The sequence below is a fragment of the Numenius arquata genome, chromosome 15 (assembly GCF_964106895.1).
Source record: "Numenius arquata chromosome 15, bNumArq3.hap1.1, whole genome shotgun sequence".
Lineage (NCBI taxonomy): Eukaryota > Metazoa > Chordata > Aves > Charadriiformes > Scolopacidae > Numenius > Numenius arquata.
This window is the reverse complement of record NC_133590.1, coordinates 10,233,418-10,261,071: the sequence shown is the minus strand read 5'-3', so window position 1 is coordinate 10,261,071 and position 27,654 is coordinate 10,233,418. Positions and strand designations below refer to the sequence as shown.

General features: G+C 38.0%; 1 protein-coding gene across 1 annotated transcript in view; it reads left to right on the top strand.

Annotated features, from left to right (window-relative positions):
• The window catches only part of PDZD8 (PDZ domain containing 8), a 59,808-nt gene that overhangs the window by 17,484 nt on the left and 14,670 nt on the right, over positions 1–27,654 (top strand). Inside the window, exons 2-3 of the mRNA XM_074159086.1 lie at positions 3,555–3,677; positions 8,300–8,402. Coding sequence (XP_074015187.1) covers positions 3,555–3,677; positions 8,300–8,402 — 226 coding nt within the window. The remainder of the gene's footprint in view (positions 1–3,554; positions 3,678–8,299; positions 8,403–27,654) is intronic.

The window sequence follows — 27,654 nt, the reverse complement described above, 5'->3', positions numbered from 1 at the left end:
ATGAAACAAACTTCGTGATTACATTTTGTCTGGCAACGTGCTTGTTTTCAAGGAGGGAAATTAGCCGTTGCAGAGGTGGGGAATCTGGCTTCTCCGCAGAGAGGGGAACGTCCCTCGCTGTTCTGCTGCACTGAACGCAATCGCAGCAACGATGGCTCCATAAGAATGCACTCCTCGGAGTGCCTGACATTGTTGGTAAAAGGTAGGGTAGCTCACAAGCTGTCCCTACTATGGGGAAAAAGATGGGAGACCTTGCGATGCCCGACTGTTATGTGCGTGGGTTGCAGGTGGCCAACGTGTGGTTTGACAACAGCAGGGATCAGTATCACCCACTGTCCCCGTCGGGGTCTCTATTCGTTCAGCAGTTCCCGGGAGGAAAGTTGTCCAAATAGATTTGGGTTATCTTGTATTTATTAAATAGTTTGTCAACAGTTCACTTAATATATAATTGAAATCTACTTGAAATAGTCATTTGTCTGATGTTGAATTTTGGAAATGTACAAACTCTTAGTAAACAACCTTAAATAGATAAGTACTATCTTATAAAATTGGTAAGCTTCAGAGCAGCACGTAAACTTTAAAAATGTATTTAATGTGGGATATTTAGCTATTTGTATGTTTCTAATGCCAATGGAAATGTGTTAGGGTGTTTTGCTAGGGATTTTGCAAATTAGTTCCGTTGGTAATAATTGTTGTGAATTAAAAACGTTGTTGAGACTGCTTTTTATCCCATATTTACAGAAAATTTACCTAGCGCCGCACAAAGTCCAGCGTACACTGTTAAGTGTTTTGCATATTACAGTATTTAACTGCATTGGTGTACTTTAGAAGTGTTTCCTCTTTTTAATTCATTACTGTGTTAATTTAAAAAAATATTTTGAAAATAGAAATCAAAATAATAGTTAATGTTATATCTTAATCTAACAGGAAAAAATGGCTTGTTTTGAGGATTATTTCATTGTTCTGTGCTGTAGCAAAAGGTTGCGTGTGTCCTGTACTTAATGCTTTCTTCGGAAGTTACTTGAGAGATGACATTTTTGGTTCGAATATGTAGATATTATGTCTGCATCCTTATGGGAATATTTTAGTTGGTTATTTTGAGTTTTTGTTTTGTTGTTGCTTATTTTTAATACTGAAATTAGATTCCTCCAGGCCTGTGTTTTTTATTAAATGGCCTGCAGGCTGTTTTATGGTGTGTGGAAGGGAAAGGCCTCATCAGTACCAACACCTTTAAGCCCGGCATTTGCAGAAATTCAGAGAGGTGACGGTGATCTCTCTGGTTACTGGGGTGGTACTGGATCCTCATTCTTTCTCTCTTCCTACCCCCCAGAAATCTTGTTTCAATAGCTCACTGAGGCTCCTGGTGCTGTGCGTCATTACTTTGTGGTTCCCATTTTTTTTAATAGGTTTTTGGGAGAACTTACATGGACAGTTGCTGTTACTAATTGAAAAGTTGTTTTTGTGCTGAAAAATAACTTAAAAAAAAAAAAAAGAAAAAGAAAAAGTAAAAGTATTTAGTCACTCAAAAGTTGGTATTATTTTCCAGTGTAGTTGTCTAACTGATCCTTTTTCTGCCTAATAAAATGAGCTGAATCTGTGTTTCAAGGCAGGGAAAAATAATTCCTAAAAGAGAGTACCCTTGCTTGTCCTTAAAGTGAGAAGCGTGTGGGGAGGGGTTTGCTGTGCTGGCTCCAGGCGGCTCTGAGCGAGAATGTGGCCAGGCCCTCCAGTGACAACAAGTCTTAGGATTTTAGAGATTGAAAATACTGGGGTCATTTGGTGGCATTTTCCCACTCTTGGGATGTTTACTATTCCTTTAATAATTCAAGAACTATAAGGAAGATTATGAGCAAAATAACAAACCAGTTAGGACACAGACAAGATATTTTGGGTTGGTTGTTTATTGGTTGTTTATTCATATACTCAGAAGCCTAAACCATGGGCACTGTGATTTAACAGTTTCATATTTTTCATACACAGACTTAAATACTTTATTCAATTTACATATATTTTTTAAATTTAATATTCTGGCTTGACCAATTTCAAAACAGTTTTGTTTTCTTCCTGAAGGAGTTAATGAGGGAGAAACTTGGAAGCAAATTAAAGTTAGAAGTTGAATTGGATTTCAGGAAAATAACTGGAGTGTTGAGTTGTATTTATTCACAGGGAGAACAAAAGAAATGTCTTTCTCATGGCTCTAGGAGGCTGATGCTCGTACAGAAACGTAGTGTCTTGAGTCGGAGCGCCGGGCTCCCTCCTGAAGAGTGTGCCGACAGTTAAAGGGCGCTTAATTATTTATTTGAATTTGTGAAACTCTTCAGTTCAGATCCATGTGACTGTTTCCTGAACATATTGTGATCTCCGAATGTGACAAGCAGATGCCTCTGTTGGTTGAGCAAACAGCACTTATGAAAGACTTCTTTCTCATGAAATGGCAGATACATCCTGCAGGCAGTGGGGCTCGTGTCCTGCTATTTGTAAGGCTTCTCCGCAGAAATAATCCCTGGGAGGCCGTGCCAGTGAGAGGGGATGGAAACCAAGGCATGGGGCAGTGCTAGGAAATGGGAGCAATAAATAAAAATGGAAAGAAGTACTACCCTTCAAGTCATTTTTTCAAATGATTTACATAAATGCTAGTGCAGATTCCGTGATATTTTTCTGTCTCGGGGGTTGTGGTCCTTGGTGTTAGGATCGTGTGTGTCTGCCATGTGATGGGGCTGCAGCTGGGCAGCCTCTCCGCCTCCTTCTTCCCCTCAGATCCCGGCGGTGTCCAACACCGAAGTGCTATCACTTAAAAATGAAATTGGTATTTATAACTCAGCGTATTCTAATTAAAGAGAGTGAATTATGTGGTGAGATAACGTGTGTAAAACACTTAGCATCTTGAACATGAATTGCTTTTCCCGTGAATCACATGCTGTGATGAGGGAAATAAAGCTCAAGGGCAAATATTTAGAATACCTGGATCTTTATTTTAGTCCAAGATGACTGGCTGAAAAGGGCAACCGAATGTTTTTCACGAAGTGAGAGAAGTTTCAATCCGTGTAACTAAAGTGTACTGTTCATTAGGATGCACCAGTCCTCTGAGTACAGCAGTGTCATAAAAAATTACGCTTTAGGGTCTTAGTATATTTTCACCTTTCAATGCTGGGATGTTTTATGCAGATTAATTTAAAACTTAAAATAGAGACCTGATAAGATACTTACTTTAAAAGGACTTTTATGGTTGCAAACATGATTTAACACAAACATACCCTGATGTGATCAGCTTCCAGTTTTCTCCACATTATGTGCACTAGTAAATATAACTCAAAAAAAATAAATCTATTCCTGTGAAGCAATCTTTGTTTATATATTCTCCAATCTTCTGCATTCACAAAGCCTTAGTAGCTTCTACCTGTTCCTTTTGACCAATGAATATGTAGGAATGTTGGGTATTTCTCTTTAGGAGTGCTAAAGATTCATTGTAATCCTGTTACCTTTTTTTTTTAAATTTCTGTGTTAGTGTTGTTTACATCATTTGAATTAAGATGATTCTCTTCTATATTTTTCAGGTTCAAGCCATTTTTTCCATTTCAAGTATTGCCACCTGATGAATATGAAGATCGAGACCTCTGTATACAGGATTCTCTCTTGACAGAAGGTCGACTAAGAGTCACGTTAATTGAATGTACAAGGTATGTTTTGTGGTCTTTTGCTCAATCTTGACTAAGCAAGTACATGTTTTGAGTTTGTAGTAATTATAGCTGTAGGCCTGTCTGATTCAAGAAGTAGCAGCTTTGGTGTTATGATGGAGCTCTAATAAAGAAATATATTTTTTTAAAGCAAAAATGAAGGAAAGTTGCAGTTAGTTTCTGAGGCAATTCTACGCTGTGTGTGGGCACATGTATTTGCCTTTCATTTGAATTTTGCCTGGTTGCAAGCTGATCTGTGCCTTGTGTTTTTTTGGAGGTTTTTTGTTGGTTTTTTTGGCACACCAAATTATGAATCTCTTTCTAGGACAGTATAAATGTTGTAATTATCCTATTGTATTGTGTTGTAAGCAAAGGGAAATAATTGTTTCACTCAGTCTTACTTAGATTAATCCAAATAACTTTTATAAGGAAATATTTGTTTTCTTTGTCTTGAACAAAATAATTGAAAGAAATAAAGTCTACTTCCTTCGCTCTTTGGAGAGAAAATCTTTCTCTGTAAAGCTGGTGAAAAGGTGTGTGGGCTTTTTGGTTTGTTTGGGGTTTTTTTTTAAACCTCTTAGTTCTTGGTTTATGTTAGATCTTATCCTAGTAGTGCTTAGGCTTTGATCTAGTCATGTGCCGTCTGCTCTTTATGAACTAAACTCTGGTTTGCAGCAAGACTTTTTTTTTCTTAACCTGTTCTTTTCATTGCTTTTATTACCATATGAGCTCCCTTTTGCACCTTTTTTTTTTTCTGTAGCCTTGCACAAGTGTTTGTGAACTGTGTTTGCTCTATAATGTGGTTTACCAGCGCTACGGATTTCCAGAAAATACTCCTCTGCTTCTAAGGATTGTGTGGGCCACAGCAGTGATTATTTTCTTTATAATAAAATTGCTGTTTACCTGTCTCCCTGGCTTTGTGATATGTTTTCTGTGAATGACCCAAGAATACTAAATGACTCTGTGCACTGCTTGCCTGCCAGGAGCTTTTCCTCTCTGCCCGTATTGCATAAGGGAACTCGTGATCTCCCTTTATAGGTAATCTCCAATTTCAGTCCAGCAGTGTGTTCATTTTCATTATAAGAAGGCCAAGAATAACTACCTTAAGATGCGTGCAGTTGTTTTTGGGTTGGAAAGTAATTTTTTAAAATACTCTTTAGTTCCTGAATCTTGAAACACTGTGTAACATCGCCAAGATACCACTAGTGTTGTGTTTCTTTCCATTAATTTTAGCAGCGAGATTGCTCAGTTTGACATCATCATCTTGACCCCTCAGTATTTTCAGCTGTCACAGATGTGTATCAGATGGCTGGGAGAGGATGCAGTTGCTGGCTTGTCAGGCCTTTTAAGCTTCAGGTCTGACTTAATCCGACTGGTTTATGCAGCCGGGAATTTCTGGACACACACTTGAAAAGTATGTCTCAACAAACACCTCTCATTCTAGATGTCTGACTCTTGGGTCCAATTACCAGTCCCCAGATTTTCCAGGTGTTCATATCCATGGCTGCTCTCTTGAATCATTCTCTTCTACTTTGTGCCCACTTGCTGCAGGAACCATTCAATTTAGAATTGAGGAAGGAATAGAAACTCACTTTCTATATGCATGTTTTAATTACTTGGACAGTAGTTTAATCCCACTTTCTTATTGATTTAATTATAGCTGGGCTTACCGACTTCGTTTTAGGGTATCTTTCATACACCCTTTCATAGTGATTTACAAATTTTAAATCTGTAGGATATAGATATCTCCTCAATATCCAGTTGTTTTGGGTCTGTTGTGACACAATCTTAACGTCAGTCTTTATCTGCAGCTGTGTTACAGAATACACCCTGTTTGCATATTAATGAAAGTATTATTCAAACAAAAACTTCCTTATTGTAGTAGCAATTAATTTCCCCTTTGTCTTTCTGAAATGGGAACTTAAATTCCAAACTCCAGCATGAAGCATCCACGGGCCAGTGCCGCTCTTTAAAGTCCAAATGTGTAGTTCTGTTGTCTTGCGGTAAGTTTGTCAAATCTGGGTGTTGGTAACCTAATCTAAGGTAAAATCTCATTACGGTTAATTGTTTTCTATTTGACTCTTATGTTAAGGTTCTGGCTGAAAATTATGTTTTCTTCCTGTTGTGAGCTACCTCCTGTCCTTGTTCTTCTGTCTTAGTTGCCACCGGTACAAAACAGCTAGATAGCTTGCTGTGCTCATATTTTAGAGGGACAGTAAGTACTGCTGGAAAATTCCCTGCAGAGTTTGTGCATCTCTTTGAATCTCTCTAACTGCATTCAGCAACTGTGTCTTTGGTCTATCAGCTTCACTGCTAGCTTTTTTCCTCTGCTTCTGTCTCACTCTGCTTCCCTCCCCTTTGCAAAGCTAGGAGGAGAATTTCTACCACCCTGTCTGCCTTGAGGATAATTGCTCACACCTCCCTTTCCCACTTAGAATCATAGAATGGTTTAGGTTGGAAGGAAGTCTTGACCTTAAAGATTATCTAGTTCCAGCCTCCCTGCCCTGGGCGGGGACACCCCCCACTATACCAGGTTGCTCAAAGCCCCATCCAGCCTGGTCTTGAACGCCTCCAGGGATGGGGCATCCACAGCTTCTCTGGGCAGCCTGGGCCAGGGTCCCACCACCCTCACAGTGAAGAATTTCTTCCTGATATCTCATCTAAATCTCCCCTCTTTCAGTTTAAACCACTACCCCTTGTCCTATTGCTCCACCCTCTGACAAAGAGTCCCTCCCCATCTCTCCTGCAGGCCCCCTTTAGGTACTGGAAGGCTGCTAGAAGGTCTCCCCAGAGCCTTCTCTTCTCCACGCTGAACCACCCCAACTCTCTCAGCCTGTCCTCATAGGAGAGGTGCTCTAGCCCTCTAGTCATCAGCCCTCTGAACTTCTGTGAAGTTAGGTGACCAGAAGATGAAATGTATACAGTCAGTGACCAGCTGTTGAAAAGCGTTAATAAACTGCCTGATTTCAATGTGAGACGGGTTGTGGGAGACAGAGGAAAAGCTGTTACTAAAAAACAACTCCTAAAAGCAGAACAGAAAAGCCACAGAGTTGCTGGGGATGGCTTAAAAATAAGCAAAGGTGGCATGAGTTTGTCAGTTCAAATAACCTTCAGCAAACTTAGTTTTGTCCAGACAAAGTACTTAATCAGTTGGTTCTAAGGGTGGATTTCTGTTTACAGTAATCAAATCAATAGTGTCTAGACAAATGAGTGCTGAAGGTCGAGCTGGAAAGGAGGGTGCAGCTGCTGTTCAGGGTGTTCCACTGGAGCACGTGAACATCACATCTGGAGACGGGGTCACATCAGGATGGAGCCTCAGACTCTGAACCCAAACCAATTGACACTTGGTAAAGCAAATGTGCTGGGTACCCACCTAAATGTAGTTCTTCCCCTCTCATCTTCCCCATGCATTCAGGTCCTTGGCTGAAAAACAGTTAAACAAATTCTTCATAGAGACACACAGTAAAGAAATATTTATTTTTAACTCTCCTCGCTGTAGTGCAATCTAGAGAGCTGGCATAGCCAGAGAGCTGTTTTCCCTTGGGACTGGATTAATTTTACCAATTGTAATTGTTGGTGAAAGTTGTTTTCAATAGCCTTACTTAATTTTCAAAGTATGTTTACTACATATCTGACATCTGGAAGGCTGGGTACTTTTCAATCATAAATATTTAACCTAGAAACATAATTGAACAACATCAAGATAAACAGAAAATTGGCATGTTTTTCTGACAGCTTCTGTCTATATTTTTTTATTTACATTTAAAGAGTTGTGGAATACATTGCAATCACAAATAAGATACTTTGTATGGAAGCCTAGGAACTCTCCTTGTCAAATGTATATAGAAAGTTTGGGGGAGGGATTTAAAAACTGGAACTCTTGAAAGAGTGAGATTTGTTTCAGGTTTTTATTCAAAAATGTTTGTCTGCTTCCGGCTACTGTGAGATAAGCTGTGTACAACTGCATTGCTGCTCTACAGCCTAGAGGTTATTGTTTTTTTCTTTTATAGTACTAATATCTACCTCAAAAGCTTTGTAGCCTTCTGGACTAGGGTATCATGCATGAAGAACCACTCTTTTGTTATGAATGTCACCAAAAAAATTATAGATATGGGGGGATCCCAGTTTAGTGAAATAGAAACATAAGCAGTAGTAAACTGTGATTTTTAGCCTACAGTAACGTTCTCTTGAACCAAGAAGAGCTGCCGTATATTGTGACGTTTAGGACTAGAGTGGAAGACTCTTGTGGCTGTTGTTGCTTTTTAAAAAAAAAAAAAGAAAAGTAGTTCTTTTGTGGAAAAATACTAGTCTGCTGATTGAACACCTCATTAAAAAAAAAGGGAAAGACAACAGTGGGAAAAAATAAACAACACCAAAACCCCAAGTAAACAAAAAAACCAAGGTGAAGATTTTAAGTGATATTTGATATTTATTCCACTAGAGGGTGGCAGTGTCTTTCCTTTGGTGGAAAGCTGTGTCTGGGAAATCTTTTCTATGTGGACTTCTCTATGTGTACACATTGATAATAATAATGGAGTGTATAAATGAAGAACGGTGAGTCTATTATGAGATCTGGAGTATATGTAATAGCATTACAATTCTTACTGTAGGCTTTTCTATTTCAGGTTACTTATGTTCGGGTCCTATGAAAGAGAAGGAAACGTTCATTGCACAATGGAGCTGAGCAGTAACGTTTGGGAAGAAAAAACAAGAAGTTCTATTAAAACGGTAAAAAAGGGTATAATCTTTGCATATTGCGGTATGTCTTATGCTCTTAATACATTGTCTAGAAAGAGTGTATCTTTTAGACAATCAAATGGGTCATATAGCCGAAAAACAACCCCTAAAACTTAACAGACCAGTTATTTACTACTTAATTAAAAGTATTTCACTGACAAACTGACATGTATGGATAACATGTTCAGTTATCACAGCTGTGCTTGAAAATGTACCTGGTTTGACCGTCTGTCTGCATTAAAACAAGTAATGTAAAAGATGCATTTTTATAGTCCTGTTGTATTTGGGTGGTGCCATGTTTAGAAAATGGTGAGTAAGATCCACCTGCCTCTCGCTGACCAGCAGTGTGTTCCCTTCTGGTGTGAGTGCTGAAGACAGATGTGATCAGAGGGCAGCTCATGGGACTGACTTCCTCCTTTCCCCCTGCACTTTGTGAAAACTTTTTCCAGAGCATATGAATCCTACCGTCTGCTAAAGAAAAGTGCTTTTTCAAGTGTCTGCAAATATAGAAAGTAGCAGTATCGTGGTATTGCAAGTTAATCTTTTACTAATTATCATACCTGATAACATGAGTTTAGCAGCATACAGCCTACAAACTGCCTTCTTGTGTGTGTGTGAGGATGAGTTACCTTTCTTTCCTTCAAAAAAGAGGTGCAGTGTATGAAAGAGCCTTTGAGCCTTTCAGTTTCACAGTAGAGTGATGTTGTGGTAGTCATAAAATTGAATTGGGCTTATGCTGAGCAATAAGTAATGTGCTTATTGAAGAAGGAAAAAAACCCAAACCAACCCAGAAGCTTTAAAAAGACTTCATGTTAAGAATTGGTTTCATGCAAAGAAATCACTGGAACAAAAATCACTGTCCTGTATTTTACCCTCTGCTGTCTGAGTGCAAATATATCTATTTGTTATATCTAACTGGAGTAGCACTTGGAGACCACCATCGTTTTCCCACTGGAGCAGCAAGAATCCAGAATTTCAGCATCTTGTTCAATTTCTGTCATTAAATTCCACTTTGCATTGTTTTTAAAATGCTGCGTGACAAATGCCATGATACTAGTTTTCATCTTACTCTGTATATTATGTTTTTCCAAAAAGGGTGTATGGCTGAGCAACAGACAGCCTCTTCCTGTTGTCTTAGCTGCTGTATTCTTAGTCAAGTGAAAAGCTTGAAGGGAGGGTAGAGTTTCACCTGTGTTCTCTTTGGCACCCATAACACTGGGTGGCAATTAGCTTTCTGAGTGTGGCAGGGAAATGCCAAGCGGGGAGCCTGCAGCCGCAGTGCAGACCAAGACACTTCAGAGAAGAACTTTGCTGGAGCGTGGATCTGCAGCCAGATATCATAGAAACTGATGGCAGCTCAGGATTATGTTCTTCAGAGTTCTCTCTGTCGTGGCCCCCTCTCAACCTGCTTCTACGGTGGTCAGTGGTGTTTGTGGTTGGGAGTTAGCCGAGTTGGCTCCTGTGTGATAGTTCTAGTGCTGGTGGAAAGGAGAGAGAAGGCTGGGATGGCAGTAGAGGTGGTGGCATAAAGTGTTCCCATGGTCCTGAGAGGAATTGCTGAGTTAGTTTAACTCTAGAATTTGCTCAGCTTCATTGAAGCACTAGGTAGATGGTAGATTTGGGTAGATTTTCAGACCTTTTTGTTTAATCTGTTTTATGCAGCAATTTTTAATTTTGTTTAACTTTTCCTGGTTTGTCTTAATCTAAAGAATTAAGCCTCTTTGCACGATCGCGTAAGGATAAGGTAGGAGCAGTTCAGCCTTAGTAGTCTGGGCAGTTCGTAGTCTTAACTTTTCCCTAAAAATTTCAAAATTTTCAAGAAATGAGCAATACTGTCAGTGTTCGAAAAAACGATTTTTGGGATCTGGACCCAATCCTGCAAATACTTGCTCATGTGAATGATTCCACGTTGGGATAAGCTGTGTGTGAAACCAGGCACGTATCTGCAGGGCTGGTGCTCTGGCAATGAAGGTGGATGTACGCTTGTTTATCATTACACTTCTCTGGAAAAATTAATTTGTGCTTGTTTTTAGATAATTTTGAGTAGTAATACTGGAATGTATTCTTTTACGCTCTAACAACAGAAGAGGAAAGAAAAAACACGGCAGACAGTGTGGCACTGGTGTGTTTGTGACAGCAGATGGCAGTAGGACTAAAGTGATGGAGGGCGGAACGGCTCCTTTTTAAAACTACAGAAAAATTCTCAGGGTGAGACTCTCAAGAACTCCTATTTCAGCATCTTAAATGAAAGGGCAGGTTTTTAAAACTTCTTAAGCTTTTGGAAATCCGGCCTGCAATGTACAGAAGGGTTTTCTGTGCTCTGTGTTGCAGTCCTTTGTTAAGCATCATTCCAACACTGCCTGCCAGACTCCTTGATGGGAGTTGCTGCATCTCTGGCTCTGCTGTCAGTATGAAGAGTTCACTGTGTTCAGTCACCTTGAACTTTAGGCCACTAGACAGGCAGCCTAATTTTAAGATCCTGCATTTGAAAATCTTGGTGTGGTAGAATATGGAAGCTGAAAATGAGCCATTTGCAGAACTACTTTTTGTTTCTCAACTTACATTCAACAGATACTTCCATGATTTCACTGTATCTTCCTTCGGAAATCAGGTTAAATATGCAAGTAAAGTTACAAAATATTATGAGATCTTGCTGGGTAGCAAGAGTATTGCCAAAGACCCTCAATAAAATAAAAAGTGTTGCTAACACACTTAACATTGGAGCTTAGGTTTTTTTCTGAGAAACAGTAGCTGTGTGACTAGTTAAATAGGAAGCAATAGACATTGTGGTATTTTCCAAACAAAAATTTTACTTGTATCATTAATTATGATTTCTAGCTCTAATGCGATCAGCTGCCTTGTTAATATTGCAATAATACTTTCTACTATCTTTCAATTATGAAATCCCTTTTCTAATGTCCATGTGTATAAGAATTACTTGAAATGAAGTTGTTAGAATAAATAACTTCAGAAACTATGGAGAAAAAATGACAGACTAAGTTGAAGTAAAAAGTGGATAAACTTGTTCTAGTTCAAAAGCTTCTAATTTGAGTCTCCCTTAGCCATGACAACACATCCTCTGATTCAGACTATGTTCTACAACGCTCTAGAGGAAAATTCTTGTAACTTTCTATACTTCTGGCATTTTCATTCTTTTTATTATGTTAGTAGTAGTGATAAAAGATTAAACAAGTTTAATACTTCATAATGAATTTTGGCGAGACTTTAATCTGATCCCATTATCTATGGAATGTTAGTAGGTGTCAAAATCGGTTTTGATAAAATGCTGTGTTATTGAAGATATCTGGAGCATTATTGAAGTGTCTCTTATAATACAAAGGTGTCTCAGGCTTCTAAGCTGTTTACCAAATCAGTCTGAAGCACCAGTAAGACTTCAGCGAGGTGATTTGGCACATCCCGTGTGGCACATGTAAACATACTTAAATATCTTAATTAGTAGTACATGCTGCTGGAATTAACATTAAGCACTGCATTGCTATGCAAAACTTAATTATGTATGGATAGGTTGTAGTAATTAGACAGCATTAGCAGCATTGTATTACTAGACAGGTGTTCTAGGGCTAAACAATTAGATATGTCTACATAATGAGATATATGTTTGTAGCTATTAAATGGAGGCTGTGTTGTAATTGTGGATGGCTGTGTCCACTGAAATGTCAGTTAGCAATGTGTCTGTTGCAAGTTTGCTTGTAAGTCTGTGTTTTGGGTTTTTTTTTTTTTATAGAAGTTCAGGAGAACAAGAGAATCATTATCTGACTTGTAGTAATCAAGATCAATAATCTAAGAAAACACCTTTAAATTCTGATTTCAGCTAATACATGGTCCAAGGTGGTACTGTAGGGGGTAGCCACAGTTTTGTATTCCTAAAGGTAGTAGTAGGTGGTGGTGGTTTTGGTGGTGGTGGGTGGTTTATGGGCTTGGGGGTTTGTTTTTTTTTTTTGAACCCCCTTATGTAAATACTAACAAACTGCATTTCATATTCTGCAAAGTAAAAATTTCCATCTAAAGCACCACATCTAATAGCCTATGGGACTATACTTTTGCAGCAGTTGTCTCAAGAGCACACAAATATCCTCTGAAGTAACCTAATAATAGAAAGAATTAAGATAAGCATCCCTCCACTCCTTTTTTTAGGAATTCTGCATGGTTTTTTCTCCAGTTCATTCTGAACATTGTGGTCAGCACTGGAGTAATTGAAGGGGAAGACCAGTGGCACCATCTTTTAGTATTGCAGTCTGAATTTGTACATGTGTATGCATACACATACGCAGGCCATGATCTTCACTTCTTTCGGAGAGGTTATTTTGATGGATATGGGCTTTTATAGGTAAATTTAATGGTAACTTTGAAACTGCTGTAGGCAGCTTGGTTGATGCCTGTTTATAAAAACAAAGTAATATTTCTCAGCATTTCATAAAACTAAATTTCCTTTATCAGGCTGTAAGGGAAACTTAAGGTATTCCAGTACTGTAACATATGAATATAAAATGAGAAATAATGTAAATCAAACCCAGCACCTTCTGAAATGAGTTGCCTGAAGACACTCAACTATAATGTCAAAATTTGAAGCAACTGTGAAACCTTAATTTGTAAATACATGGAGTTAAATGCCTCACAGTTGGCATTTCAGCGTGCTTTTTTAACAGCCTGCCATTTCAGCATTTAATCCTATCAAAAGAAAGAAGGAGGATTAAAGCAGGAGGAGCTCTTTGGAAATGTCACTTTTTATGAAAATTCATGATCTTGTAAAATTTGATAATATTTGTAAATACAATGGGGAATAGTTCTGAGATTTGTGCCTTACATAATATTCTGTAATCCGTCTTTCAAATAAACTTGAAGGCCATCAGGATTTTTTCGGTCTTATACTAAACATTTAAGCTTTTTTGACTTGGGGCTTCAGGAGGCTTTTCTGTGATTTAATGAGACCTTCTGTAGAAACGCACTGTAGTTCTTTACTGCTCTGAGACTATTGAATATGAACATTAAAAAAACCTAAAAAAACCCATTAACAGCTATTTATTAGTGCATGTATATTCAGACAGTTGTTTAGAACCAGATGTCATGGCTGTAGTCACAGCTTGACCTGATACTTCTTGCCTGCTTGTAAACCGTTTGGAAGCTGTCATGGATTTGGCAGCAGAGAGCACTAAATGCATCATGTGCATCCAACTCCATAACTTTCCTTACATGCACCTTCTTTCTCCTAATGTCAGAGCTTGAAGCCATGATCCTTCTGAGCTTCCCCTGGAGCTCTGCAGAGACTGACTGCTTGTAGTGAATCTGACTTAGAATTATAGAATGGTTTAGGTTGGGAGGGACCTTAAAGATTATCTAGTTCCAAGCCCCCCATCCAGCCTGGACTTGAACACCTCCAGGGATGGAGCATCCAGCATCTCTGGGCAACCTGGGCCAGCGTCTCAGCACCCTCATGGTGAAAAATTTCTTCCTGATATCAAATGTAAATCTACTGTCTTCCAGTTTGAAGCAATTACTCCTCTTGCCGAGTTTCAAACTTAAAATACCAGATGAAAAGATTAGTAAATAAAACAACTTGAGGGAGCAAAATCTGTAATGAGCAGGGCTTAATGCTCTCTGTGTGCGTTTGCTCTTCCCCATCCCCAACTCTTACTTTAGAAGCTGCCAACAGAACTCATCCATGCTATTCAAATTCAGGAAGAGTTCTTCTGCAGCCAGGTACTTGACTTGTGTAGTGAAATAAGTCTGCTTTGAAGCCACTGAATTCCTGTCTAAATCTCTATTAGATTTTGTAACAGTAGTATTGCAGCTGTCGTTGGTGATACTGTCTGTTCGGTTGGGGTCTTCCAAGTTGCTGTTTTGCAGGCAGTTGTGTTCTCTGAAAGCGTGGGACTGACCTCCGGAGTCATCAGAGTCCTGAGAGAGGCACAAGCCTTTTAGATGGCGGAGTTGGGTGAATTCCCCTTTGTAAGACTTCTCTGTATGACTGTTCTAGGACGGAAATCATATAAAATCTCAAGCTTGATCAGGGATTACTTCTGTTATTTTAATGCTTCTCACAGAGCTGACAAACAACATTCGTTTTCACTGTGGGTTTTTTTTTCCTTGAAGGTTACTCATGTAATAACCAACTTGTAGTACAGATTCTTTGAATTACCTTTTAGTTCTATATCTTCCATGTTCTCCTGATAGTACCCAGTTTGAATAGCAGTTATAAGCTTTTCTTGTCATGCTTTTTAACTACAACTTTTGTATTTTAAATATAAAATGAATACGTAAACACCAGATCTCTTTTCCTTAAAAATGCTTGTAAAATCTAAGACAAGGCACGTTGTTTCAGTGTGTCACTAGATGTGCTGCTGATAATTATTTTTTTTGTAGTCTTGTCATATGTTCTGCTACATGTCCAAATATTGGATGTGAGAAAGATTTTTAAGTAGGTTTTACAGCAGCTGTGTTTCTCATTTGCAAAGAAATTGATTTACAGCGATAGCTGATGGTGCTAAATAAATAGATGGTTGATGCATGAAAGCTAACTTTGTTTGTATAAACAGTGTGGCCTATTGTAAGAGAGATAACAGTGTTTTATTGACCAGAGTAAACAAAGTGGTTTCTGGGTAATTCAGTACATTTCTGGAATGACTTTCTAAACTATTTTGTTACATCCCATTGCAAAGTTGTACGGCCCGATGGGTGGGCGGCTGGAGTGGAGGGAGAGGGATGGGGAGATGAGTCCAGACCTCTCCTCGCTTTTGAAATGTTATTACATTTATTAGTGATTCTCCTCTGAGTTTTGGTCCAAGACGAGTTAACTAATTCAGGTGAAATCCTAGTAAAAATAAGTTGGTTTATTTGTTCTTGTTTTGTTTCGTTATGTTGTTGTTTTCTCTTTTTAACCCAAGTTGGCAGTTTGGAGACTTCACATGAGTCTTTAACTCCTGCTAGAGTGGTGGATAACTTTGGCAGACTGTTTCTTGATATAAATTAAACCTCTTTCAGAGTGGCCTCCTGGAAGGTTTCTACTTTTCGTTTGATAGTTTGGAAAAGACATAACTAGACTAGGAGTGATATCAACTCTGTAGCAACTTATTTTGGCAAAATGAAAGGGCCAGAGTGAAACATAATGGTATATATCCAGCTGCTGAACTGTGCCATCAGAAATTGAGATGTTTTAGGTGACACAAACTGTAATGTAAGGGGGGCAGATAGAGACAGCAGAGAGGTAGATGGATTGGTACTTATGGATTGGTGTTTGTCATCAGGTGAGCAGATTCTTCAGCACTAAGGATAGGCTTTAGAGGGATGTATGAAATGAAGGGGTCCTGAACAGGTTGGCTGTTGCAGGGTGCTGTGTAACTGCAAATGTCCTCTTGTTGGTAGTTCATCTGCAATAGAAGTTTCCTTGGCTATTATTGTTACTCACTTTTAATGCCTGTAGATGCATCAAAGTATTCAAAACAACCACTTGCTTTTAGGTGATGGACGCACTGAGAGGGAGTTTGTGGCATTGATGTTTCTGTCTTTTCTTTCCCCTCAATTCCCCGCTCAGCAGGCACATTTTTCATCAATGGGGAAAAGGTATCCAGTTACTCTGCAAGTCTTTAGGGACCCTGAAAAGGATCACAGATAGCATGGGCAGCCAGCAGGAACGCACTGTGGAAGGTGTGGTTGTATCGTGGGTTGGACAAGCAGGTATTTTGCTTATCTGCTGGTACCTGAGGGCCTCTGTTCATCTCCGTCCTGGTCAGCAAGGGCTGCTCTCACTTGTGGACACCTGGCACAAGGTGGTATTACTTTTACACATCTGCTTTGGCCTACAACATGCTATACACTTGGTGTGATTTACACTTACAGTTCCGTAAGTGCAGCTGTTTGCATTGATTTTATTTTTTTCTTTTAATAATCAGAAGTGTGAGTGTCTGTGGTTCTCTGTATGATTGATGGCCTGATGCATCTGTGCTCCTGTCTGGATTTTATCAGTTACCCTTCTGTTCTGATGAGTTTTCAGAAGAGATCATATTCAACTCTTCTTGAAACTTCAGTATATGTTAATTAAATATGCATACTGGTCCACTGCAATTTAGTGAGCAGTTGATTAAAGTAATATACCTTCTGTCAGTTCCATTTGATTTATATAGTTGCTCTGCCCATCTGTTTGAAAGTGACTTTGTATCCAGTAATATTTTGGATAGCTTACTGCTCTTTCAAGTGTGGTTGAACTTGGCTTAAGTCTCAAAAATACAGATTTTCCTGAAAACAAAGAGCTAGAGATGGGAAGATAAGAAAAGGGCATCTCCGAGGCAAACAGTGGTAGAATGCTGGTGCTAAGGCAGTGTGGGAAGCTGGTAACTCCTGGCACAAAAGTAGTTCGGTGTGAGCCATGACATGTCCTCTCTCATAGTGTGTGAAGGGAAGAGGAGAGCTTATTGGGGGAATTGCCTTGGATTCCTTAGTTTTGCTTTTCTCAAAATGACTTATATAGAAACATTCTCATCAGTAGAAGAAATCTCAGCTGCTTGGTTCTGATTCTTACTTTTATACTTACACCAGCTAAATTAACAATTACATTAGTTTAAGGAAAAGCATAATCAGGTTAAATACCAGGGAGAAATTTGCAATGGATATTTCTTAAAATATCCTTAATTAATAAAGTATGTTATTAATTGTTAGTATTACTGATTTAACTAATGAATCCACTGTTCTTTAATGTAGGTATTTTGATGGCCTTCAATGAAATGGAAATGAATTTTCATACACCACAAATAGTTGATATCTAGTGGTCTTAAATTTTGTGGTTCAAGTGTCAAAATACAGGGATAAAACCTAAGTGACTGCAAAGAAACCCTTTAATTTTGTGGGATGAGTTCTTATTCTGAATATATTCCTATGTAATGTAGCTGTTTTTATGAAGTCAAATGAGTTAAATAGTTCAGGTTCTTGGACCCAAGGTAATTCAGTGTTGTTACATGTGTCATGTCTTACCTTCCTAGAATGCTGTAATTATTTAACTGAACATTATCTCAAAATAACTATTCATTTCTTTCATCCTTCCTCTCTCTTCAATCACAAGCTGAAGCAGAAATTAGATGTTTGTCTCTTAGTATTACAAGTCTCTTATAGGTCTTTCAGGGTGAAGCTCAACATCTGGAGGCAACAGTGAATGGGAATGGTGTTTGGAGTATTTCTATATTGTCGTTATCATTTCACTAGTTACTGTGGCTATTCTATGTCTGTAGAACAGCAGGAGTGAAATCTTGCTTTGTGGGCAAAAGTCCACATTATGATAACTATTGCAGGATAAGTGACTCTTCTTGCTGTTTCTTAAGGGTGACCAAGCATTTTAAAAATCCTTTCAGTAATTAAAAAAACTGTATAGGCAAGCATTTTGTAATGCAAGTGCAATGCATGTTCTCCAAATGCTATATAATGATGGAAAATAGAAATGACTAAAAGGTCGTTCCAGTGTATTAAGGTTAGATATAGCAGACTGATGGTCTGCACAGGACACCTACATATCGGAAGTAATCAGTAGTGAATCATCGTTAGAAAATGGAGCATTTCCCTTAATGCAGTCTGTTAAAAGGCTACTTCCATTAAGGTTTTGGTAAGATAAATAGAATCTTTGAACTATGAATGTCTTTACAAATATTTTAACCAAAAGTCAGTATCTCCAGATCTTTACTGATGTCATCTGTTTCCATTTTTAGGTGCTTAGTTTGGAACAAGTATCATGTCTGTGCACCCTTAGATCCATTTGATGTTAATTGAAGTGATGTATTTTCCCTAGCTGATGGAAGAAAACAAAACCAAAAAAAGCCCTTAGAAATCTGAGGCCAGATATGCAGAAAGGTTTTTATTTTTTTTAATTATAAAAACATCTAAACAAATATGTAACTATATATACACTTTATAGATGTATGTATAATTTATGCATATATATAAATACACATAATATATATAGATTTGCGTGTATATACATATATAAATATATATAAAAAACGAAAAACATCAGTTGTCCTTCAGTTAAACTTCAGTGGAAATCTTGTGGCTGACAAATTGACCGTGCGTTTAAAATATGTAGATACTTGTAAATACAGTAAATGACCCCTGAGAAATTGGGCTTGGCTTATCTGAAGTTCACCGGTGCTTACAGCTCTGATCCTATACAGAAGTCAAGAAATACAAAGATAATTTTTATCAGAGCAATTGCAGAAGTCTGTTTCTAGGTTCCTTGGTAGTTAAATCACACATCTGTGGGAATATAGTAAGAGTGGGCTGTACAGCAGCTTGTAAACTAAAAATGCAATCACTTTACATAACGATGTGAACTACATGTGAAGTGAGCACAGGATTATGGTGTTTGTAACTTCATCACAAAAACAAATGTGGTCCGTCTCCACTGTAATCTCTTTCCCTTTCAAACCAATGATTTTCCCTGCTTTCAAATCAGATGCGCATTTGTAATAGTAGAGATGAAAATACACATAGTCTATATGATTTCAGTGAACTAGTTAAGCCTGTAACAAGTAACTTGTTTAAATTTAAGTTGCTGTTCAGTCACATGGTGTTTCTGTGAAATGTGGAGCCAAAAATCTATTTGAGCTGTATAGCCTGTCCTTCAGGGACTTGAAAACCACCATGTGACAAAGGTCTTAACGGATATTGTACATACTCACGTATAACACGCTTTTAGTTGTAATTTTTGGATCTCAGGCCTATGTGTTGGCTGGCTTGCTGCTCCTACCTCTTTTGTCTCTCAAATGAGCTGAAAAAATATTGATTTTTATTTTGTCGCTGTCTCGTACGTGGCGCAGAGATCTATCTGTTAAAAAGTCATCAAGCTTTTATTTTTTCCTGTTGCTGGGAGGCATAGTAAAAAAGTAACTGAGGGGCTGTTGCGGCTTGGGTCAAACTTTACGTCCTGTGGCAGGGAGGTAGGTCGCTTGTTGATGGATTTAGATTATGCAGTGAGGCTGATGTGGAAGTCATTTTATGTAAAGGGTCAGAAATTATGGAAAGAAAACATTTCACAGATCAACATATGAGGAAAAAAAACTTGGAGGGCTCTAGCTGCCTGTATGTTAAATATCGGGGGGGAGGGGGAACTGCGGGCAAGACAGGATAGATCCAATATATATGATGCAAATGCAATAAAATAGCTCAAAATGGAAAAGAAACAGGTAGTGGTGATGTGCAAGTGAATCTGTTCTTCCATCTAGGTAACTTCATTTATTGTGATACTTGAAGCAACTGCACTTGCTTTGGTAGTCGTTTATTATGTCTTTGAACTGTTGCTTTACTTTGGTGGGTGAAGTCCAGTGCTGAGTAATTACAAAATGAGAATTTTGAGCATGCTCCTGAATTTTCTTAGTTGTGCCGTCCTGTTAAAGTGTGGGGAGGTACGGGAGAGGTAGGGGGGAGTCTGTTGATTGGTAGGGTTGGTTTTGTTGTTTTAAGACCGATGTAAATGTGCCTGAATTGCAGGTATGCAATTTTGACCTGAAGAAGGGTCTCCAGTAAGGTGGGGTAAGATGTGTCAGGAGTGAAATACTGCACGGGAGCTTAGGAGAGCCATGGCGAGAGCCCGGCTCGTTAACCAGCCACGTCAACAAAGAAAAATAAGGTGCTCAGGGGGTAAAAAGAGTTGTTGACGAGAATTTCTTTAAAAGCTTCAGTAAAGAAAATACCCTAGATCCTAGGAAGTCTATTACTTAACCAAAGCAGTTTTCTAAGCAGCACTTAGATGTTATATCTGTTAATTATTAAAGGAGAGAGCAGGCACAGTAGTAAGGGAGAGCAAATAATGACTATTAGCTCGGTGCAGGAGACCAGGCGTATGATGAGTAACTGCATCCATTCAGCTGCATAAACAGAGAGCAGAGGCTGGATGACAAGAATAATACTACCAACAAAGTCACAGGAGGAGTAAGGTTAAGGGAGTAGAGTAACTGTAAATATTTGGCTAGGGCGAAATCTTTAAAGTACTTGATTAATGTATGTTACCTATAGGTTAGAAACTCCCAGGAAATGTGTGGCTGTACTATCAGAAACACTAAACAGCTGGCTTCAGCAGACAAATTGGCTTGATTTCAAGCATTTCTTCATATACATATGTAAAAAATTCCAAATAATATTTAAATGATATCTGGACAAGGTATCTGTTTGGTTATTAGGCTGGAGTCAGAGTAACTTAGGATGGAAGGGATGTCTGGAGGTAATCTGGTCCCAGCTCCACCCAGGTCAGGGCTAAGCTGGCTCAGGCTGCTCGGGACCCTGTTCAGAGGGGCCCTGGCTGCCAGGCACTGCCAGTTGTTAAAAAAAGTCTTTTTCTTCAAATTTTATTTTTTTTTTCCTCACTAAACAGTATGCAACAGACGATACTGTTACACAGGGAGGGAGGACATAAGAACTCACTTCAACGAGTTAAATAAAAAATAATTGATAAAAAGATTGATTTAGTCTCGAGACCAGTCTAGGAGTATTTCTATCCCTATAGGGATGGATTCAGACAGAGTAGAATTTCTTTGTGTTGCAGACAATCCAGGCAGGAGGCAGTTTTAGCCTAAAAAACTCTGTAATGAAATTGCATTGAGTCTCTGCCTGAGCTTACAGACCTGCTGGAGGGAGAAAGTAGTAAATATGTAATATTTTTCTTTCATTTATTAAACTTCTGCAGTCTGGCTAGAATGGGTATTTAGCCAAAACATCTATGATGGATTTTTATTCCTTGCAAACAATATTTGAGCAGAGAATTATTTTTTTTAAACAAAGTTTTTTGCCAGGTTTGATAAATGTTTCCATTTCCACTGCAGTCCTTGAAGCTTTAGCTATTGCAAAAGAATCTGAAATAACATAAATTCTAAAAATATGTTTGTAATAACTAGGAGCAAACTTTTGGCCGCCCTTGTGAGCAAAGGCATTCAGATTCTTGCCAACTGATGTGTAGAAGTGCATTAGGAACCACAGTCTTGGTTACATAAGGTAACCAAGACTTGTAATCAATTCCTGAGCTTTAAAAATAGCTGCTAGGAGGAAGTAATTTTATGAAAGGTCATTAAAGCCATATTCTCTCATATCTAATAATTGGAATGAAAGTAAGCAAGATCTACCAGAAAGTAAAGAATCTGATTCTAGCTAAGAACACACAATTTACTTTTACAGAGATTAGTTTCAGTTCTGGATTTGTTTTGACAGCTGGAAGTAAAAACTTCTAAAGGCATTGGAAATGTGTCCTGGACAGAATACATTTTTTTTTCCAAAAAATAATTTAGTGGAGCAAAGAGATCTTTTTTTGTTATTGCCAAACCCCCAACCCACTGTATAACTCCTAAAATGCTGAAGTAAATATTTTAGGGTTACAGTAGAAGAGAAGCAAAGAATGTTGCTGTGGCTGCAGGAGGAATAGTTTGGGAAAGGTGCTCTATAGGTCTTGACTGATTGTGTCCTCCACCTCCTTTTCAGCAAAGCACGTGTAGAACAGGAGAGGTGCAAGCTAATTCCTCCTTCTGTCTATATCAAAGCAGAAAATAGATCTTTGACTTTGAAACCTAGCATTTTTTCTTATTTTTTAAGTTTTAATGGGGAATAACTCTACCAACTTCTGAAAAGAATTCTTCAAGCTAGATTCTTTTTTTTTTTCTTGCTACATGCTTCTTGGTGGCTGCTGTCTGGCAGTCCTACAGATTCCTAGGTAAGCTTCAAGCACTATGTATTGCTAAATGCAAAGTACAGGGGTACAAATTATATTGTTAATAGAGTAAATGGATTCTTTTTTTTTTTTTAAAGGTGGAATTTCTGTTGAGACAACAGCATGAATCCAAAATATAAGAGAGCAATGGTTACCCAATCATTACCTAAGACACATCAGTGCTGTGTTTATCCCTGTGAACCACAGCACTGTCAGCTGCCACAGAGAAGGGCCCTTACAAAAAACCATATATTCTCCATGGAAGCAACCACATTTACGTAATAAAACCATCTCTCTTTCAATAATTATAAGCAATGTGTTACTTGATTTCATCATCATACATGTCAGGATCCTTGCATGTTGTTTTTAACCTTAGCCTGCTTTGTATGCAAAATATCGTCTGCAGTTCAACTCAGATGTGTGCTTCTATGAAAAGGGCAAAAAAAAAAAGAGCAATGATGCTTCTGCTGAAAAGGTCTAAATTGCAGTCCATTTTTGGTATTTGTCGTTTGCTTTAGTGGCCAGCCCAGCCCAAACCACAACACTTAGCAGTGTAGAATTACCTTGGTTTTAATTATCTTGCAGTGCTCTTCTTCAAATGGTATTAAAGTGCATAAGTCAAAGGCTATTTTTGTGAACCTTGAGAGTTCATCAAGAAGGCCAAGCTGTGCATGATGAACACATATGTTTATTCATTATGATTTTCTTCTGGCATGAGTCTGACTAACAGACTCCTAAGTAAAAATAAAGCACCGTGCTGATCGGTTTGCTTTTTTAGCTCCCCAAATGGTCTCTTTTGTCTCACAAAAAAGACAATTCTTCATACTTTTCTCTGGTAGAATATATTGTAATATGTGCATGGTGATCAGTACCCGAACGTAACATTGTACACAAATAAGTAGTTGAAAATCTGAATTTAAGCTATGGGGTTTTTGGTAGTTTATTGTAAATTATTAAAATTTTAATAATCAGAGGTCATGGGAATGGGAAAATTAGGAGTGTTTTGGCATGGTACCTCACACACAGAGTTGCAGACTGCAGTTCTTCAATTCCGATCTATTTTTTTTCTATCTCCATCTTCCTTTCCCTCCCCATCTCTACATATGCAGTGTTCTTACCCTTTTTCCCCCTTAAACTCTGAATTTTCTTAGCCTTTTTAGTGTGTTGCAGAAGTTATAAAATAAAACAATTTTTTTTCAGTTAACACATCTCTTGTTCCATTGAATTATGGTGGGAGTTAAGTGACTGTATAACAAACGGGGAGCAAGCTAATCATTAAATTTGTAATTTTGTATCCTGAAGCTTTGCTATAAGATATTTCATCTTTTTTACTTTTTTACTGTAAGGTATTTCATTCATCACATTACACGTTTGGTTTTTCTACAGAGCTCTAATCTCTTAAACATGTAGGTTTTCAAATCAAATATTTTAAAAAGCATCAATTTAAAAGAGAAAGCTTAGACTTTGAACACTGAGTATTGAATGTGCCATTTATGAACAGTGACTTTTTTTTGGGCTGCTCCACCAACAGCCTTACAGTGATGGTCAAGAAAGCATAGTAACACGGCCTGAGATCAAGTATTCAAGTGAAATCTCATAGAATGTTTTCATCAACTTCTTGGATGCAATTTTCAATTTTTTTGTTTGATAAAGCTCATTCAAATTATCAACTGAATTATTCATACTTAAGAAATCAAAGAAACAACTCATGGTTTCAGAACTGATGCAGATTCCATCCCTGTAATATGTAGAAAGAGATTTACCACCTTACAAATATTTATGGCTTTTAAATAAACAAGAAAGATCTATTTCAGGACAGCTTCTGTTATGCATGGGCATTTGACAATGTTCTCCTTGCCCTCCCTTGTTCAGTATGAATTATTTTTTAACATGTATTTATTTTGCAGGCTTTCTATGGTATTGACTAATTCTTTGTTAATTTTTAAATTAAATGAGTTGTAAATTCTTTGGGGAAGGTTATTGGTCGCAGTCCCAAGCAAGCCCTGATTCTGGTGGCAGGGGAGAGAATGGGGAAAGGGAAATGGAAATACATTGCATTATGAAATCTGCTGGGTATTTTTCTTGGCTGTTTCACCAGCTATCAGTAAGATCTGTTGCTCATTTAAAAATAGTAAAGCATAAAACCAGAGTATAGGAAGTTACAGTGAGTGCTGAAGGAAAAGAAGAAGATTTTAAGCTTGACATAATTTCTGTTCATTCTTTCATTTACCTTACAATAGGCAGATGAGGGATTGGTAGATATTGTGTCCCTGACCCAGAAGATACTTAAAAAAAACCCCAACAAAACAGTCAAAACGAATGAACTTTTACTTCCATTATGGGTACTGTCCTGCCCCCCCCCCCCTTTTTTTTTTTTTTTAAATCCTAATAAGCTGTTTCTGGAAGAGTGTTGTTGGGGTTTAGCTTTTTTTTAGCACTTTTGGATGCTCCAGTGTTCGTGGTTTGAGGTCTGGAGACCCCAGATTGGTTTCTGGAAAACTCATGTTCTGCTGCCTCCAGAAATAATGGGGGGGAGGTAAGTTATGGGAGAGATTTCTGCCAGGATCATGACTAAGCCTCGTGATAATGCACAATCCCCGTCTCAAATGTTTAACAGAAATCTTTGTGGCATAGCTAAGTGGTTTTTGTTTGTTTTGGTTTTTGGACATCCATTGTAATAAAGCTTTTTCATATCCTAGAAATGGAGGATATTCAGCTCTTTATCTACATAGTTACACCAACTTTGTTTTATTGTCACTCAGATATCCAATTATAGGGGAAAAAAATTCCTACATTTTTGTTAGCTAATTACATGATCACATTGATGATATGGAGAGAAAGCTGCAACATGAAGGTCCCTTCCAAGCCAAACCATTCTGTGATTCTGTGAAAGATTCAGAAATGTTCGTAGAAGTCAGGCTGCAAAGTTGGATAGCGTGTTGATTCCAATTTACAGCTACTGTTCAGTTTCTAAATCATTCTTCGGATATATTGGCATCTTCATGTGTTTGGAGGGGAGAAGGGGAGTCTATAATATTCAAGTGCAAAGCAAATATATCTAGGTATTGATTTCTTTTTGCAAAGTGAATTGCCAGTATTTGACTTCGTTGGTGTAAAGATCTTTGTCAGTTTAATAGTTGTGGCAATTTTTATAAGTGATGACCGGTAACAGTATGAAAATCTGGCTTCTAGGTGTGCTGTTGTCTTGGTGCTACTAATTAGATGTGACATTGAGCTGCTGTTTCACTGCCTGGCAGAGGCTTGTGCCCTATAACCATAAACAAATTGATTTGATGTGATTTGTTCAACAAAATAACCAGAAATAGATGTATGGTCCTGGAAATTTTTACTGGTTATGGAGTTGTGTGTTTATACTGCAGTGTTTTGTCCAGAACTTAATTGAAAACAACGTTTGGTTTGGCTGCCTCTCTGTGTAGAGAAGGATTATTATACACAAAACCTTGGCCTTCTGATGGTAATTATTCGGAATAAACTAGATACAAATACCCATCTTTTCTGGTCTTGGCAGCATACAATTTCAGAAGAAAACAGATCTTCTGGTTTTACCAGGTGGGGTTGGGGGTTTGTATGCAACAGGAACTTAATTTTGATACAGACAGATCTTCTGTTTAATCTCTGAAGAGCTGTTATGATGACGAATCATTTTACGACATCTGCTTTAGTTCCTTTGGGTTTAGCTTGTTCTGTGGGAATGTAGGAGTCCGAAAAATGATCGGGTCGTGCAGGATATTATTCAGGCTTGTGCTTGTCTTTAATGGCCATCTAGCCATTAATATTGATGAGAAATGTTAACAGTTGTGAAAAAGGTAGTATGTTTATGCAGTGCAGAAATAACAAACTGTGTTCACTAAAGTCCTATGATATTTCAAACTGTATAATTGCATTGGTCCTAGGTACATGTGAGGTCCCTGTTGCTTAGTTGATGTTATTGATTAGTGTAATTTGTATTACCTGAAATTCTAATGCTTTGTTTGTAAGAGTATAGTATTTTACATATCTTCTGCACACTTTTGTAAGTCACTGTTTAATACGTCACACCTTTAAGTCAAATGACACTGCTTGATTTCATCAGCTTTGGTACAAAGCTTAATCTGGTAATGCTGTTAGAGTTGAGGGTAGTGCAGGGGCTCAGCCAGGCTGCAGGGCTGGGGGAGAGCTGGAAACCAGCACTCAGCCTCTCCTGGGACAGCCGGTATGTCCCAGCCCTGCCTCTGCCAGACCCGACTCTTCCTCAGGGCAGTGAGGAAGAGCTGCTTCAGAACTTAGTTGATAGCTCTCCTCTCAAACCCTGTCATTTCACAGAAGATTCCCAGGCAAGGTGTATTTATGAAGCTCCTGCTTATTTCAGAAGGTGCACTCTACTCCAGATGTAACTCTGCAATTACCATTGCTGTTGCTTTAGAGAAAACCCTTCTGCTCCAGAATAAAATCAACCTATAAATAATGCGCTTATTCTTTCTATTATCATTTTTCCCTTCAGAAATGTAACTTTTAAGCCCTTGAAAATGTGACTTTTAAACCCATCAGTGAGATCTAAGAGTTATGATTTATATGCATTAAAAAGTAGTATTGTATATTTTATTTCCATGGAAACTGGCATCTGTGATGCATGTTACTGTAATTGCAGTGGATAATAACTTTTCATATTTTTAGTTTTGATGGCAGTATCCCATGTCAGCAATCGGGTGGTTAATGCTGCTGGGTGCCATAGTCAGAATTGTCAAGCAGCTTCTCTGTGTGGAGAAGAAAACTCATAACCATAACAAATACTATTTCTGTTATAAAGAACTTTTGCCTGATAGTCTTAATATTTTGAATTTATTGCACAAAGACTAATAGTAACTGTTTTATCACTATTAATTAGGTACTTCCAAGAGAAATATAAGTAATTACTAGCTGTTTTAGAGGGTTTGCTTTTAATGTATACACTTGAATGTATTTCCTTTTTATTTTTGCTTCCGTTTCAGAGATGAATAAAACCCTGAGTTGACCTCTGTCGTGTGCACATATTCACAGTGCATAAACTCATGTACTTATGTATTCATTTATCTCCTTTATCTGTAATTTGCATTGCAGTGATTCGTAACAGATTTATACAAAGCAAGCCATTAACTAGGTAAACTTTTTATTGGTTTGGTGTCACACATGATATTATTAATGAACTTTCTCTATTATTAATACCCAGTTTCAGTAACCTTATTTTGGTACTTACTATTAGACTACTTGAGTTTTTTTATGAAATACTTATGACTGAGTCATGCTTAAGCAATATTGGAGGAAGCCTTTTTTCTATCAAAGACATAAATGGTGATGTAAGATTCTGGGGCGGGGGGGGGGGAAATCAATCTTTTCCATTTTTTCAGGGCCAAAGGAAATCATCACAGTTGGCTTTAATAAAGACTAAAAGGATGTCAGTGAGTAAGAGCACTTAAAGAAGAGCTACATTGGTGTTTGCACTAAATTGCTTTCCAAAGAGCAGCTCCCTGTAAAACTGAAGGTCTGCATTTTACCTGCTTCTGACACTTTGAAGTTAAA